The sequence below is a fragment of the Myotis myotis genome, unplaced genomic scaffold (genome assembly GCF_014108235.1).
Source record: "Myotis myotis isolate mMyoMyo1 unplaced genomic scaffold, mMyoMyo1.p scaffold_m19_p_6, whole genome shotgun sequence".
In the NCBI taxonomy this organism is placed as follows: domain Eukaryota; kingdom Metazoa; phylum Chordata; class Mammalia; order Chiroptera; family Vespertilionidae; genus Myotis; species Myotis myotis.
In genome coordinates, this window is record NW_023416368.1 from 74,760,752 (window position 1) to 74,777,658 (window position 16,907).

General features: G+C 48.6%; 1 protein-coding gene across 1 annotated transcript; it reads right to left on the reverse strand.

Annotated features, from left to right (window-relative positions):
• Positions 1 to 3,885: 3,885 nt before the first annotated feature.
• On the reverse strand, positions 3,886 to 15,486 carry PRSS55 (serine protease 55). Its single transcript, XM_036314029.1, has 6 exons — positions 15,471 to 15,486; positions 14,805 to 14,870; positions 12,316 to 12,508; positions 10,733 to 10,983; positions 9,183 to 9,325; positions 3,886 to 4,589 (listed from the first exon to the last, which is right to left on the reverse strand). Exons 1-6 carry the CDS (start codon positions 15,484 to 15,486, stop codon positions 4,272 to 4,274), a joined length of 987 nt encoding a protein of 328 aa, XP_036169922.1. The 3' UTR covers positions 3,886 to 4,271.
• Between the last annotated feature and the right edge of the window lie 1,421 nt (positions 15,487 to 16,907).

A 16,907-nucleotide genomic window follows, 5' to 3' on the forward strand; every position in this document is an offset into this window, starting at 1 on the left:
TCAGTGCCTGGCAGATGATGCCATTTCCCTCCATGTCCAACAGATGTCTCTGTGCTTCCATCGTGTCCCCGTGAGTTTGTAGTAGTGCCCAGGGCACCTCAGTGCACAGTTTAGGAACTGCAGCTCTAGGTATTAAACTCTGATGGGCCATACATGATCATCATCTGTCATGATCAATCATAGGTGAGCTGACTGGATAGTGTTCAAACTCACTGCTCCCATATCATGATAAAGCGTTGCATGCAGTGCTCAGTTCAATGTTAAATGGCAACATCGCTTCCAGCTCTTTATCATAGCGGCGCTTTTCACTCACTGTACTGAAGATATTCCTTTCTGTATCAGTCAGAGACAGAACCAATAGAAGGTATGTGTATATACATATAGAGATTCTTTGTAAGGAATTGGCTCATGTGATTGTGGAGACTGACAAGTTCAAATCTGCAGTATGGGCTGTGGTCTCAAGACCCAGGAGAGCTGATGGTGCAGATGAAGTCCAAAGGCAGTTTGCTGGAGAACTTCTTCTTGTTCAGGGAGGCCAGTCTTTTTGTCTATTCAGCATTTCAATTGATTGGATGAGACTCACCCACATTATGGAAGGATATCTGCTTACTCAAAGTTTCACAATTTAAATTTTAAAAAATATATTTTTATTGATTTCAGAAAGGAAGGGAGAGGGAGAGAGAGATAAAAACATCAATGATGCCCTAACCGGTTTGGCTCAGTGGATAGAGCGTTGGCCTGTGGACTGAAAGGTCCCTGGTTTGATTCCGGTCAAGGGCATGCACCTTGGTTGTGGGCACATCCCCAGTGGGAGGTGTGCAGGAGGCAGCTGATCGATGTTTCTCTCTCATCGATGTTTCTAACTCTCTATCCCTCTCCCTTCCTCTCTGTAAAAAAAATCAACAAAATATATAATATAAAAACATCAATAATGAGAGGGAATCACGGATCAGCTGCCTCCCACACGTCCCCTACTGGGGATCAAGCGATCAAGCTCACAACCCACACATGTGCCCAGACCGGGAGTTGAACTATAACTTCCTGGTTCATAGGTTGATGCTCAATCACTGAAAATGCACTAATCATTCCTCCAGAAGAGGGGGCAGTCCTCAACAGATGTTTAGTCTTCTTGATATCCTGTAACTTAAGTACTATTCCATATTAAGTCCAATAAACTATGACATAGCCCTAGCCAATTTGGCTCAGTAGACACAGCCCTCAGACTGAAGGGTCCCAGGTTCTCTTTCAGTCAAGGACATGTACCTCGGTTGCAGGCTCAATGTCCAGCCCTAATTGGAGCTCATGTGGGAGGCAACTAATCAATGTGTCTTTCTCACATTGATGTTTCTCTGTCTCTCCCGCTTCCTTCTACTCTCTCTAAAAGTCGATGAAAAATATTCTCAGGTGAGGATTAAGACACACACACACACACACACACACACACATACACACAACTATGACATAAAGTCAACATACCTTATGTTACATGATAAGAAGAAAAAGATATTTGCTTAATATACACATATACAAACATGCGTAACAAAAATAAGAGAAAAATTAACCATGTAACTGGTCACATGGTTATAGATGGTATTTATAACTACCTTTTCCAATACCTATTCTGCATTTTCTTTGCCTTCAGCAAGCACCTCAGCTGGTCATGGTTCCTTACCTGGTAGGGTGATCTAGAAATTTCACCAATGGCAGAAGGACCCTGAAATTTTTCATATTTGTCTCCCATCCCCTGGCATGTAAATGTCTTACCGAATAAATCTAGAGTAGTTGCTCACTTGGTCCAGTCAGCACAGTATCGTCAATGCAATGGACCAATGTGATATCTTGCGAAGGGAAGCGGGTCTTGTGATCAAGAGCCCTGACAACTAAATTCTGACGCAGGTCTGAAGGGTTGATATGGCCATGAGGTAGAACACTGAAGGTGTGATACTGGTCTTGCTGGCTGAAAGATTACTGTTTCTGGTGAATCTTATGCATAGGAATGGAGAAGAAGGCACTTTCCAGATCAATAGCTACACAGCAAATACCAGGAGGTGTGTTAATTTTCTCAAGCAATGAAACCACATGTGGTACAGCAGCAGCAATTAGAGTCACCGCCTGGTTAAGTTTACAAGAATCCTCTGTCTTCTCAGAGACCTAGCACCAGGCCAGAGAGGAAGGATGGATGGGGGTGTGGGGGAATCACTACCCCTGCGTCCTGTAGGCCCTGATGGTAGCACTCATCTTTGCAATCCTTCCAGGAACGTGGTGTTACTTTGGTTCACTATTTTCCAGGTAGGGACAGTTCTGGTGGCTTCCACTTGGCCTTTCCCACATAATATCCCTCACTCCCAGGCCAGGGACCAGTGTGGGGATGCTGCCAGCTGCTCAGTGCGTCTAGCATAATTACACATCCCAGAACTGGGGAGCAACCACAGGATGGATCTGGGAGTTCCCTGGGCCCATGGTGAGATGGACTTGCTCACCTGACCTCCACAAGCTCCTTCTCTGACTGGTGGGCCACAGGGACCCTGGGTCCCCTGGAATCTGTCAGGTCAGAGCCAGTGGGCAGTGGCCCCCCAAGGCCTGATTATCTCCTTTTCCCCAGTGCAGTTACCCTGGCGAACAGCCGTGGTCCCTTCAGGAAGGCTGGGAGAAAGATTAGCATATAAACATTTGGTAGTGCACGGGACTCCCTCATTGGGGGACCCAGCCTCCCCTTCATTCAAGGGGTGCTGGGCTGTAAACTGGCTCAAGTCTGAGAACTGATTGAGGGGCCATGACTCTCTGTTTTTATGATTCAGATTAGACTTTATTTGACCTAGAATTTTTCTGCTTACACAGAACACCATGATCAGTGAGCTAATATCACGGCTCTGTGAATACAGGACTATTCTAGTTGCTGCTTTGACTCTCTTTTCAGTCAGTAGCCACAACCACCTAGCCTTTGTCGATTGAGTGCCCCAAATATCTCCTGCCATTCTGAGGATCCAGTTACCCCCATTGCATTCAGCTTTCCCAATTCAGTGGCTACAGGTACCCCTGTGAGGTCTGGCCTGCAGGGAAGAGCAACCACAGAGCTCTCCTAGGATGCTGGGCTCACTCGCAAAATTATGTCTTTTCCCAGGGTAGGCGACTAGGTCTCAAATGACGAATCCACGCCAACATTCCAATCCCCCTCTGCATTTCACCAAGGCAGGCCCAGCCTTTCTAACTCACTCTCAGTGGGTCTCCTTGTAGTGCATGCTTCAGCCACACAGACTAGTAGAGCCCTTCCTGACTCTGGGAACAGTGGATGCAAATGTAACATTAGATGCAGAATCCCTGCTTCATGAGCCCATCTCAATCAATTTACCTGATGCAAATGTATGTCCCTCCCACCATCACCCCACCCTCAATATCCATTCCCACACATTGCCCAGATTTCTATTGGTACAAATTAGAAAACTCAAGAGGTTCTTTTGGGGTGCGTGTCCCTCCTCATGGGTCACGCTTTATACTTCTTCACCTATAGGGGTCTGCCGGGACTTGAGTCTAGTTATAGAAGCAGGGAGGGCAGTGGAGTGGGGTCCCCAGGAGAATCAGCATTGTCTTGCTTGACACCTGCCTCAGGGAAGGCCATGGCCCTTTCCTCAGCAATGCAGGGTTAACACCCTGGGGTGGGCAAAGAGGTCCCTCTTACTGAGAGGGGGGAGAGACTGTGGCCACTGGCAAAGAAAACTCATCAGAGCTCAGGGGCCCAGTGTCCCAGTTCCATCAGGGTCTTCTCACACATCCCCATTCAAATGTTCAGGATCACATTCCTTCTCAACCAACGCCTTTAAGAGTAGATAGACACCCTGCAAGGCTGGGGGTATAGCTCACCCTGCAATTCAGCCAGTTGAAGGATGAGGTTGTGAGTTTGATTTCTGGCCATTTCAGCCCTGTGGCTACAAGAGATAGGAGTCCGCTTCCAGGCAGATGTAGAAGCTTTCGGGTCATTTGTGGGGCTTCTGAGTCACAAGAGTTAGACCACAGACTTACTGGAATTGTTGGGAACAAGGTGCTGTTTCCACTGAGGCTGCTTAGCTGGTAGGATGCAAACTGGAGGGACTGGGGTCATTGTGGCCTCCACTTGGAAGCCCTTTTGAGAAACAGTCCCTGTCAACATCTGTTCTCTCCACCTCACTACTCGCTTCTCCCCAATGTAGCCACATGGCTATAATCATTCAAACACATTCTCACACACCCTCCTTGGTTACGGAATAGCACTTGTTTTATCACCAGTAGAAAATGGCTTAGAACAGCATGTAGGACAGAAGACAGGGCAGGAGCCAGAGTCTGGGGCCACCTGGCTCTGGGAATTCTGAGGCCTTGGATCTCATCAGTATCTCTGGGGAAGGAGCGCTCACCTCTTCAGTTCTCATTTTCTCAGAGACATAGGGCCTTCCCTCCACCTCCGTCACCTTCTTGATCCAGGGACTATAATTATCTAACAAGGTGTAAATTCCTGGAATGTTCTTCCGTCCACAGCTCCTTCCCCAGCTGATGATGCCCACCTGGTACCACTTCCTGTCCGATTCTGTGGTGCAGACCAGAGGCCCTCCACTGTCACCCTGTGGGCAGAGAACACAGTTCAGTAGCAGGTCTCATTCTAAACTGCCCATTTGTGTAGTAACTTTCATGGATGGAAGAGGACCCATTGACCTCCCCTCCTCCAGGCTGCCAAAGGAAATCTGTCATTGCTTTCCATGGCCTACCTCAATCCCAGGTCCCCAGGGGAGTGTGTTACTGTCAGGTTGGCTCTGGGAACTGTGGGTTGTAGAGTGTGGGCAGTGGATGGGGTAGGACTAAAGATTGAGGAGGAGGAGGAGGAGGAGGAGGAGGAGGAGGAGGAGGAGGAGGAGGAGGAGAGGAGGAGGAGGAGGGGAGGAGGAAGAGGAGGAGGAGGAGGAGGAGGAAGAGGAAGAGGAAGAGGAAGAGGAAGAAGGCCCTGGTGAAAAAGAACTCCATCTGTAGATGGGAGCTAGAAGTCAGAGTAAATATTCTCAGGCTAAAAGAAGTGGAGAGATGGCCTCTTCCATGATCATAAACAGGTGACTAGAATGATTAGACTCTGGCAGGGGGAGGAGGAGGAGGACTAACATTTCCTGGACATGTGCAGAGCATTGTGTTAGCCCCTTACCTTTCTTTTTCCTCATCAACCCCACCACCTCATATCTCTGTGAGGTAGGTGTTTTCTTATTTTCTAATAAGAAAATTGAATGTCAAAAGAGGTTTGATCACTCCCATGTCACAGATTTTCACTGAGGAAAAACTAATTGTTAGGCAATTGGGATACAAGACCTTATGCTCTAGTGGGGGAGATAATATAAACTGTGTTTGATGGGCAGGAGAAGTATGAACAAACCTAGAAGCAGTGCAGAGGGCGAGGAACTGATTCTGTTGAGGGAAAGTTCTGTCAGAAGAGACTTCAAGGCACTTTGTTTGAAGGATGATTAGGAATTTGACAGAAAGAGTGTGTGGGACCGTGCAGAGAGGAGCCAGACAGAAGGTAGAGGGACTGGATAAGACGAAGTGAAATGGTGAGGATCTGAAGGTCAGGATGGGGAGGAATGAATTAAAATCCACATGATCTGATGATGACTGGTGACATTGGACATAGATGGTGGTGACTAGTTCCCAGGGCATGGAGTGTGTTTAGAGAGATAAAGTGCAGGAGAAGATAATTAATGAAGTGTTTGCAAGTGGAGTTTGGGTTGGCTGTGGAATGCATCACCAAATAGAGGGTTAAATAGAGCAGAATTACAGAGAGGTCGGAGTTCAAGGACACACAGTAAGCACTGGCCAAAACCAAAATCCCCCTTTCCTACAAAGTGTTGCTCTACTACTTGTCTGGTTTTTGTGGGTGTGCGCTTTTTGGGTGCTAGTTCTGTTTCAAAGTCATGGGGCAAGAACCAAATCAACAGGATCTCTACTCAAATAGCTCCTCCCATGAATGATGTTTTATGAAGGCATGCATGTTATACAACTTTTATCAATATGTTGCCTTGATTATTTTGTTACATAACAAGGAGAGAATGGTACTTGGGCAAGTAACTTTTTAAAGCCTCAGTTTCCGTGTCATTAAAATAGAGATAATACCAACTCCTTCCCAAGATTGTCAGCAGATGAAATTTTTTAAACTCTGTAAATCACTCACAAAGTATTGTTACTAGCCAGCATATGTGTGATGTTATATTTTGCTTGACTATGCCACTTAAAAATGGTTATTTTTTTAATTGAACTTTTTTTTTTTCACACTATAACCTTAACTGGGAGATTACAAACAAGAAAAGTTCTGGGAAAAGTAAACCAAAAAAACTGTTTTTAATTTTAGCATTTACTGCTAATTTGTATTTTAAGCATAGCGTAATTTTACTGCCATTATTTTGAACATATTTAAATGTTATCACCCTAAAATGATCATTTCCCTTAGTATGTGATTACATGCTTTAAGTTGGCTAAATTTAAAAGTGTGATTTTATTTTTAAGGCCAATTATTTTTAAATGTTTTCTTTGTTTTAAAGTGATGATAATGTTGTATAATTTCAGAAAAATTTCCTTGACTGGATCACTGTCAGCTTATCGTGGACAATAGAAAGCTTTCTAAACAGAGGGCAAAGCTTTTCATTTCACAACTTAAAAAAAAAAAAAAGGCTTACAACGATAACAGCACATTTATTTACAGAACACTTAACAAATAGAGAATTTTCGAAGTTCTCATTAAAGTGCACTTTTTGTTGCAAGAGATTGCAACACAAAGCCTAGACTCCGGATGGACATCCAGCTACTGCAGCAGAGGGAGCAGAGGGTGCAGAAAACGTCGCCGGAGATGGCACTTGATGATTTCAGGTGTGGCCACAGTTGGTTTGGCCATTGGAATATGGGACGGGGTTGAATCAAAGAGATTGGAAGGAGAGTGGGGGTATGGGTGGGGCCTGCTTCTTATATTCTTGCGTGAGCATAGGAGCAACAGCCTGGCATAACAGTGGTCTCCCACACATGGCATGACCTCCCTTACTGCGCTGCTCACCTGCCCACACTCAGCTCCTGTCACCTCTGGCTTCTGAAATCCTGGAACTTCCCTGAACACATGATGCCATTTCAAGCCTCTGATTTCCCCCATGTTCTCTCTGGGATGCTCTCTTTCTATTCACATTGTGTGCTGAATGCTATCCCCCCGCCCCCCCCCCCCCCCCCCCATTGCTATTTGGAGCTCTTTGTCTCCGGCTCTAGCTTGAACCAGTTGCTCCTTTAGGTCTATGGCATGGCTGTGATCCCAGATCTTCTTTTATTTTTTTATTATTATTTTTTTAAATATATTTTATTGATTTTTTACAGAGAGGAAGGGAGAGAGATAGAGAGTTAGAAACATCGATGAGAGAGAAACATCCATCAGCTGCCTCCTGCACATCTCCCACTGGGGATGTGCCCGCAACCCAGGTACATGCCCTTGACCGGAATCGAACCCGGGACCTTTCAGTCCGCAGGCCGATGCTATCCACTGAGCCAAACCAGTTTCGGCCCAGATCTTCTTTTAACCACTGTGTCTAGGAAGCTTTGTCTTCTCTTTGTTTTTATTTATTTTTTTGTTAATTCTCACTGGATATTTTTCCCATTAATTTTTACAGAGAGTGAAAGGGAGGGAGGGAGGGGAAAGAGAGAGAAAGAGAGAGAGAGAGAGAGAGAGAGAGAGAGAGAGAGAGAGAGACATCGATGTGAGAGAGACATATCGATTGGTCGCTTCCCGCATGTGCTTGACAAGGGCTGGGGATCTAACCTGCAAGCCAGGTACAAGCTCTGACCGGGAATCAAATCCTCCACCCTTCAGTGCAAGGGCCGATGCTCTAACCACTGAGACGCTGGCAAGGGCTGTTTTTTAAATTTTTGATACAATTATAGATTCATATGCACTTGTAAGAAATCATACAGAGAGATTCCATGTACCCTTTTCATGTTTCTCCCAAGAACAACATCTTGCAAAACTACAGTATAATAGTCACAAGCAGGATACTGACACTGACACAGTCAAACTGAGAACACTTCCATTGCCAAAGGGCTCCCTCGTGGTGCCCATGAGGCTATATCCACCTCCCTCCCACCTCCAGCCTCTCCTTAGATCTCTGCTGCAACCAACAATCTGTCTCCAATTCTACGATTTTGTCATTTCAAGAATGTTACGTAGCTGGCATCATGCAGTGCGGGACCTTTGGGGACTGGCTGATTTCACACCGCATCAGCCTCTGGAGACCCGCCATGTTGTTGCATGTATCAATAGTTGTGTCTATCATAGCTGAGTGGGATTGTGCGGTATAGATGTACCACAGTTTATTTAACCATCCACGTCTCGAAAGACGTCGTTTCCCATGCTTGGCTATTATGAATACAGCTGCTATAGAGCCTCCTGTACAGGTTTTGGTGTGAACACAAGCCTTCATTTATCTGAAATGAATGCCTGAGAGTAGCATTTGCTAGATTATGTGGCCTGAGCATGTTCCACTTTTTAAGAAACTGGCAAACTGTTTTCCAGAGTCTGGTTGGGCTATTTTCAAGTCCCACCAGCAATGTGTCCAGTTTCTCAGCATTCTTGTCAGCATTTGGCGTTGTCACTATTTTTTTTTTTTTAATTTTATCCACTCTGAGAGGCGTGTAGTGATGTCTCATTGTGGTTTGAATTTGCATTGGCTTAATGGCCAATGACACTCAACATCTTTTCATGTTCTTATTTACCATCCGGTTATCCTCCTCAATGCAATGTCTGTTCATGTCTTTGGCCCATTTTCTAATTGCAGGGTTTGTTTTTCTACTGTTGAGTTTGAAAGTTCACTATCTACTCTAAGTATAAATCCTTTGTGGGATATTATCTCCCAATCTGTAGCTTGTCTTTTCATCCTCTTAATAGGGTCTTTCACAGAGAAAAAAAATCTTTGATTTTGATGAGGTCCAATTTATCAATTTTCCTTCTTTCGAGCTGCGTTTTTGGTATCACTCTAAGAACCTCATAATGAGTATTTCCCAATCCATGTCCCCATTCCCAGGGCCACGCCCTGATTCCCACACATTTCCCAGACTCACTGTTTATTCCCAGTGGAGAGAGGACACCCTTGCCTTGGCAGCCCTGAGGGGATGAGGGCCTGGAGAGAGAGGGAGGGGACAGCCCTAGTTACCTGGCAGGAATCGTAGCTCTTATTCTCATACCCAGCGCACAGCATGTTTTTGGTAAGCTTTGGAAAAACCTTTGTACATTCCCTCCGATCCATGATGACCATTGGCACTTTCATCAGGTCAGTGGTCTCAGAGTGTTTGTCACCTGGCCCACAGAGAAAGCACATCAGGAAAGTTGCTGGACAGCAGTCTGTGTGTGTCAGTAATGCAAGTGACCTGCCCTAGACCACGCTGCGCATCCCCGCAGCCCACCAGCCCCCCTCCACCTTCCTCCACATCCTCACCACTTCCCCCCGTCGCTACTTCCTTCCTTCAATCCCACGCAGCTCACTCACTCCACCACCCCAGGTTTCCCACAATTCCCCACCTACTCGAATCATTGCTCTCATTCAAAATCAGACCCCTGCTTCCAAGAAGACTTCCAGCTTGACTCCAACCAGCCCTACAAATTTGACCTCTTAGAAGTGGCTATTGGTCATTTCTCAGCACAGTCCTCCCTCCTCTTCCTGCCTGCCGATGACCACTTTTCAGTATGAGAGGATGGCCCTCCCCTGACACAGGGCTGCTGAGCGTGGACCTGCACTCCCAGTGGGAAGTTTTCCGGTCCCCCGGGCAGGGGAGGTTGGCTGCATGTCTTCACAGGGGACTGGCCAGGGCCCTTTCCAGCCGGCATCTTTCTAGCTCACCAACTCTGACCACATAGACCTTTCAAAATTCTTCTGCTTATTGACTCTTTTTAATCTGGAGGCCTCCTCCTCCTTCACTTCTAACTTTCGAGGGGTGCCTGGAGCGCAGAAGCAATCACACGCCAGTGGCTCTCTGGCTACTGAACTCCTGCAATCCCTCCCTTTTTCCAGACCTCAGCTCGGTGCAAGGCGTCCCTGTGGACCCAGAGTCTCCCTCAGGCCTGAGACAGTGCTGTGCTGTTCCCACCCCCTACCTATTGGCTCTTGGTTTTGTTGAGTTTTCTTTGGGGACAGTCCAGCAAGGCTTTCATAATCCCTCTCTGCCCTGGTACAAGTTCCTCCTGTTTTGGCCAAGCCACAGTGCAACAACAGGGAACAAGTAACAGCAGATTCTCAGACTGGCTGGGCAACACTCCAGGGCCATCAAAGGTCTGAGCCCGGACAGGCATCTTGAATGCCTGTACAAACCAGGTGGGAGACATCGATGTGTGAATCAAGGGAGATGTGAAAGAGAAAAGAGGAGAGTGGCCCCTGGCAAACTGGAGAGTTTAAATTCAATTACACAAACAAACAAGACTGCTCTGTGCTGGCTGAACACGCCCACACCCGGGGCAGTCTCAGACCTGGCATCTCAGCCTGGGCCTTGGGGTGATGCTTCCTTGGCCCTCAGAGGTTGAGATTGGGTCTCTGGGAGCCTCTGCTGGGCAGGAATTTGCTCCAATGCAAGTTCTTTTCTCACCCCTGCCCCTCAGCCCTCTCTCCTTTCACCCTCCTCCTGCCTCCTTTAGAGTGAGTGGCCCGTCTCCAGATGCCTGTGATTGGCTCCTCCCCCAGCAGCTCTCAGAAGCTACTGAGCAGTCACGTACCAGGTTTGGTCTGCCCCCATCCTGCCACCCAGCATTTGCTCCACTTGGCGGGGCCGGGCTGCCTGGGCATGCAGATGGGCTCCTTCAGGCCGCTGAACCTGATCTCTGTGTTCAACAACAGCAAGGCGATGTCGTTGTCCATGGTGAACCTTTCGAAGTCCTTGTGAATCACTATGCTGGTGACCCCCTTCACTTCCAGGGAGGGGCTTTGCAAGTCGTTGGTTCCCAGCACAACGCTCAGGTCTATGGGACTGGGTGGCACAGAACCGGAGAGGGCAGGTAGAGGGGAAGGAAAGTCACCAAGCACCCAGAGTTTGCTGTGCCCCCCAAGCATACCTCCCATATATTTCAAGGAGCCTTTACAACTTGTTCTACCAGGGCTGTTGCTAAAAAGATGTGATACTTTTAAAAAGGTAACGAAGGAGGGCGAAGCAGTCTTTGTGGCAGACCACAGCGACACGGTACCCAGCACAGTCCCAGGGGTGTGGAGGGGACACCCCTCCTAATGGGGCCAGGACAGAGCTTAGCTTTGGCTGCTCCAAAGAGCCCACCACCTGGCACAAATCAAACCAGCCCACAGAGAGGTAAGGTAGGATTACATTGATTCGCCTGCCAGCAACTTAGAGACCCCAGACTGCAGTTTAATCCAGACATGCCACTGATTGAACAGAAAGAGTCTTCAGTCATAATTCAGGAATTCCCTCCAGGCAGAATGGCTAGGAACTTTCCATTAGCGTGTCTTTTAGTATCCCATGTGGGCAGATGCAACAAGCTACGTGGTCATGCCACAGCGAAACTTTACCAGATGTTCCATTTACCCTTTAAAGCAGTGGTTCTCAACCTTCTGGCCCTTTAAATACAGTTCCTCATGTTGTGACCCAACCATACAATTATTTTCGTTGCTACTTCATCACTGTAATGTTGCTACTGTTATGAATCGTAATGTAAATATCTGATATGCTGGATGGTCTTAGGCGACCCCTGTGAAAGGGTCGTTCGACTGCCAAAGGGGTCGTGACCCACAGGTTGAGAACCGCTGCTTTAAAGTCAGTTGGATCTCAGTTTCCTTCTCTATAAAATACGGTTGTTCATTCTATCTGCCTCAGAGGGTTGTTGTACGATGAAATTATACACGTAGTTGCTTACATGGTCACTGGGCCATGATCAGTAATCAGTAAATGCTGCGTTTGCCACCCATCTCCTGGAGCTAAAAGAAAACTCAACAGGGAGCAGGGAAGTGGGGGTGTCCAAAGGCCTGGAAACCCCGGCTTTCAGAAATAGGAAAGTGTCTTCCTGGAAGGATTTGTCTGTCCTAGAAGAGGTAAACGGATCAAGCCCTTTAACTCTGCCAGGCCAGATGCTCCTGGAGTGTGTGATCGCAGGGAAGCCCTAGTTACGGGCCCTGGGTGCCCGTGAGGTGGGCATAGCAGGGGTTCACCGCCTCTTCAACCCCAGGGCCATGGTGTCTGAGTGGGGACTGACAGGCCCTGGGACTCCCCTTAGCAATCAGGTCTGCCTGAGTGTGGGGACGCTCCGGGGGTGGACAGTGTCAGAAGCAACAGGGATGGGCTCTTGATACTTACTTCACTTCCTCATTTGATAAGCAGTGAGCCGCAGTGACAATCCACCAATTGTTGATGATCGTGCCGCCACAGAAATGTTCATTTCCTGTCTGAATACTCACCATCCACGGGAACTCGCCCTCCTCAGCCTCCATCCCCTCTATGATCCTGGAATACTGAGATCCTCCCTCAAAAAGGGGTCTTTTGCCGCATGCTGGTGGCATGGAAGAGGAAGGAAAGGAAAAGATGAAACCACTCAATCAATATCTATAGGAGGCCTCTAGGTAGATACCATTATGCTTATTCTAGACATGAGGCATCTAAGGCAGGCTCAGGGAAGCACCCAGATACACGAGTAAGCCAGCCGATGCTTTATGTTCATAGCACAGCGCCTGGGAAGCCCTAGTTACGGGCCCTGGGTGACCGCGAGGTGGGCATAGCAGGGGTTCACCGCCTCCTCAGCCCCAGGGCCATGGTGTCTGAAGTGTTGGCTCTGCCCCCTCCAGCATTGTGATCTTAGGAGAGTCTCTTCATGGAGTTTGTCTCTGCTCTCACCCAAGAGAAATCAGAGGAAAAGATTTGTCCAACACCAAGTATGGAGTGGCAGGCAAAATAACACCCTCCTCCCCACAAAGATGTCCATGTCCTAAAGCACTGGTGGATAGTGCTTTATAAGGCAAACAGGATTTTGGAGATGGAATTAAAGTTGCTAATCAGCTGATTTAAAAATGGGGAGATTGGCCCGGCCAGTGTGGCTCAGTGGTTGAGCATCGACCTATGAACCAGGAGGTCACAGTTCAATTCTCTATCAGGACACATGCCCAGGTGGCAGGTTTGATCCCCAGTAGGGGGCATGCAGGAGGCAGTTGATCAATGATTCTCTTTCATCATTGATGTTTCTCTCTCTCTTTCCCTTACTCTCTGAAATCAATAAAAAATATTTAAAATAAGAATAAACTGGGGAGATTGTCCTGGATAATCTGAGTGGACACAATGAATCCCAAGGCTCCTTAATGGTAGTGGACCAGGCAGAAGAAGAAAGACGTGACTAGGGAAGAAAGGCACAGAGCTGCCTTGGAAGATGGAAGAAGGGGCCCCAAGCTGAGGAATGGGGATGACCTTCAGAAGCTAGAAAGGGCAAACGTTCTCCCCAGAGGCTCGGAAGGGAATGCAGTCCTGCTGACACCTTGATCTTAGCCCAGGGAGACCTGTGTCTGATCTGCATTCAACAGAACTAACTGTAAGATAAGAAATGTGTGTTGTTGAAGCCACTAAGTTTGTGGTGGTTGGTTCCAGCAGCCCTAGAAGCTAATTCATGTGGGAAACCAGAACGGTCCCAGAAAGGGCCTGAACCTTCCAGAAGCCCTGAACTGTTCTAGAACATTCTGTTTCCTGAGAGGCTGAGAGCACAGGCTGCAGCTGCCTGTGCAGAGAAGAAAAATCTGTCTCTGGAGAGAGAGTCCTGGCCCAGCTCCTAGGAGAGGAGCCACTCCATTAGTATTTGTTGTAGTCAATTAATTAATCAATGAGCTCGCTAACGACTCCCTCCACTGCCCCTAATGCTCACCACTGACTGGGAGAAGGGGACATGAACAGGGCCACTATCAAGCCCTTCCCCACCCCGCCACGCCTGGGAGAGCTGCTCTGGCCATGGGGGGACGGCGGGGGCGGGGGGCGGGGGGAGAGGAAGGTGGGGCGGGGGAGGAGTCAACATACCAAGAAGTGTGCCCCTGACTTGGGACATGAGCAGCAAAACTGATAACAGGAACATGACCCTTGGCTTTGCTGCTGGCCTAGGAGGTGGCGGAGGCCAGGGCTGAGGGGAAAGACACTGCCATGGCCTCTCCTCTCCCAGCTGGCCCAGCTGGCGATGTCACAAAGGGCTGGGTGGTTGAGAACTCGAGTCCTGCAGGCTTCTCTTCTTGCCATTTGTTCCTAACATGGCTGCACAGAGGGCCCTCATCCTTGAAATCGTCTTGTCTGAGATCCTCTTCCCGCTGACCTGGGCACGACTACCCTTCACCAAGTCCTTGGTGGGCACCTTGCTTGTGGTTCCTGCCCTAAGTAACCCATTTTAAGGCTCAAATGCCTCCTCTCTCACAGAGCCTGTCACGTCAGAGGTCCCTGTGAATGTGTGCCTGAGGCCTGAGTGAGGGACTGCCAGGCTGGACCTCGAGACTGGGGAGGAGCTCAGGAGTCCCAGAGGGCCTCCCCCAGCACTAACACGGGGTGGGGGTGGCGGGGGTGAGGGGGTGGCAGTCGCCTCTGACCTGGGGCTGCCAACATGGACCTGGCCCTTCATGCCCAGCCTAGCAGGTGACAATCCTGCTCTCACCACTTTCTAGGTTTATTCCACATGATGCCCCAACCCCCAGGTAAGCCCCTGACCACATCTAAGGATGAAAGGATCAGACTCACAGATGTAAATGCCTGGCCCATGGCTTCCCCTCACAGCCGCGGGTTTGGTCCTGGGTCATGGATCTGGACCTTCCTGTTTACCTCACTCTTACCATGCTCTGACTCGGGTGCATTGGACACAGGCACCCTCAGGACAGCCTCGCTGGCAACTTGCTCATCTGCAGAAAAGGGATAACAATGTTCACAAGTAAAGTTGTGAAGCTCAAAACAAGATTATGTGACCCAGGTGTGGCCTCGTTTTACTACATCTCCAGCTACTCTCCCCTCTCATGGCCCCTCCCTGCAGCTGCTCCTCAGCGCCCAGGTGTCCACTATCAGGGTTGGGCCAGCCTGTTGTGTGGCCATGGATGGTGCTGTCCTCACCTGTCCTGAATAACACCTCATCTGCATCCTCAACAGAACATCCTGGCCCTGACGAAAGACTAAGCCTTTTTTAAGGGCATATGGGCAAAGGTCCCAAAGATTTCAGGCCGCCTGGCCTGCCACCGGGAAGCTCTGGGCTTTCCCTTTGTGCTTCCTTTGAATTCGGCTCCCTCTCTACCCTGGCCCTGCCACCACCCCTGGCCAAATGCCTGCAGCTTCTCCTTTGCTCACCTACTGTTGGTTCTGGGGGTGAGGAGAGGAGGAGAAACCTGGGCAGGGTCTGACTGGGAGGATGACAGCTGATCCCACCAGCGGGGATGCAGGGATGGCAGGCACATCCACTTGCAACCGCTGCTCACTTTCTAGAAAAGTATCCGGACAAAATCACAGCTCACCTCTAAGAAGACCCATTTTCTGCTGGGGCTATATCTCTCCTATTAACATGGGCCCTGTTACTTGTGACATCTTCATTCACTGTGCGGCATTTCTTTGCCAAGCTTCTTCACAGTAACAGTGGACTGCACCAGGCCTGGGTGGGATGCCTGGGTGAGACAAAACTGCCATGCCTAGCCACAACTCCAAAGGGCACCAATCCTATAGATCACAATGGGAATGACTCCCCCCCGGAGCTGGGTGAACATGGGGGCCAGGTGTGGAGAGAAGCTCTATAAGGAATCTATAGAAATCCGAAGAGTAGAGGAGGCACATGATGGCATAGGCTGCCTAGGACTGCTGCCTGGCCGAAGTTCCAGAGGTCCCCAGGGCAGCCCTATTGTGGTGACTTTGTTTACCACCATCCTGGCCAGCAGTTCTAGAACGGGACTAGGGAGCACACTCAGTGCAGGTTAAGGCTGCCGGATTGAGCAAATAAGTATACAGGATGCCCAGTTACATTTGAATTTCAGACCAAGAACAAATGTTTTTCAGTATATGTACCCGTCATGCAATGTCTGAGTATGCAGTGTATCTGCCTACTCATCCTGTAGAGCTCGTCAATCACAATACTTCCACTCTCAACCTCTTTTGTATCTCAATTATGTTTCAGAGGTTGAAGTCCAAACCTCCAGCACCTTAGAATGTGACCCTGCGTGGAGACAGGGTCTTTAAAGAGGTAATCAAGGTAAAATGAGACCCTCAGGGCAGGACCCTAATTCACTAGGACTTGTGTCCTTATAAGCAGAGGAAGAGACCCAGGAGTGTCCATGTCCAGAGAGATGACGGTGTGAAGAGGCAGCAGGAAGGTAGCCATCTGCATGCCAAAGGGAGAGGCCTGGGCAGGTCTTTCCATTGTAGCTCTCAGAAGGAACCCAGACCCGTCAGCACCTTGCTCTTGGACTTCCCAGCCTCCAGAACCAGGACGTTTCTGTTGTCTAAGCCACCCTGTCTGTGGCATTTTGTTATGACAGCTTTGGCAAATGACAACACGCACCCTCTTTCCTCCCTTAGGCTACCTCATCTTTCATCAGTATAACTGGAGCCACTTCCTCTCTGATAGTCTCTTTTCTAGTCATCCTCTCTCAAATAATCTCCATGTTACACCCAGAATAATCTTGTAATGCACGTGGGATTATATGACCTGCTTTCATTCCACCACTCTCCCCATCAACCTCACAATAAAATCCACATCTCCTAACACGTTGTAGTGGCTTTGAGATCTGGTTCCAGAGACCATGAAAACGTGCCCAACGACCCAAAGCTGGTTAATGCAGAAGCGGATGATAGAATACAGAACTCCTCAGGAGGCTCAGAGTCAAGGGTGAAAGGGGAGTGTACAGACAAGTTTGCCTGCAATGGAGTCCACCTAGTCTCCCCTGCAGACTCAGCCAGTCTAC

What these genes read in the sequence shown, in the direction of transcription:
- PRSS55 (XM_036314029.1), bottom strand. An exon ending in TGCACCCGAGTCAGAGCATG is followed by an intron (nt 12,509 to 14,804) that starts GTAAGAGTGAGG and finishes CCATGCCACCAG; the next exon opens with CATGCGGCAAAAGACCCCTT. An exon ending in AGAGCTACGATTCCTGCCAG is followed by an intron (nt 4,590 to 9,182) that starts GTAACTAGGGCT and finishes CTCTGCCCACAG; the next exon opens with GGTGACAGTGGAGGGCCTCT.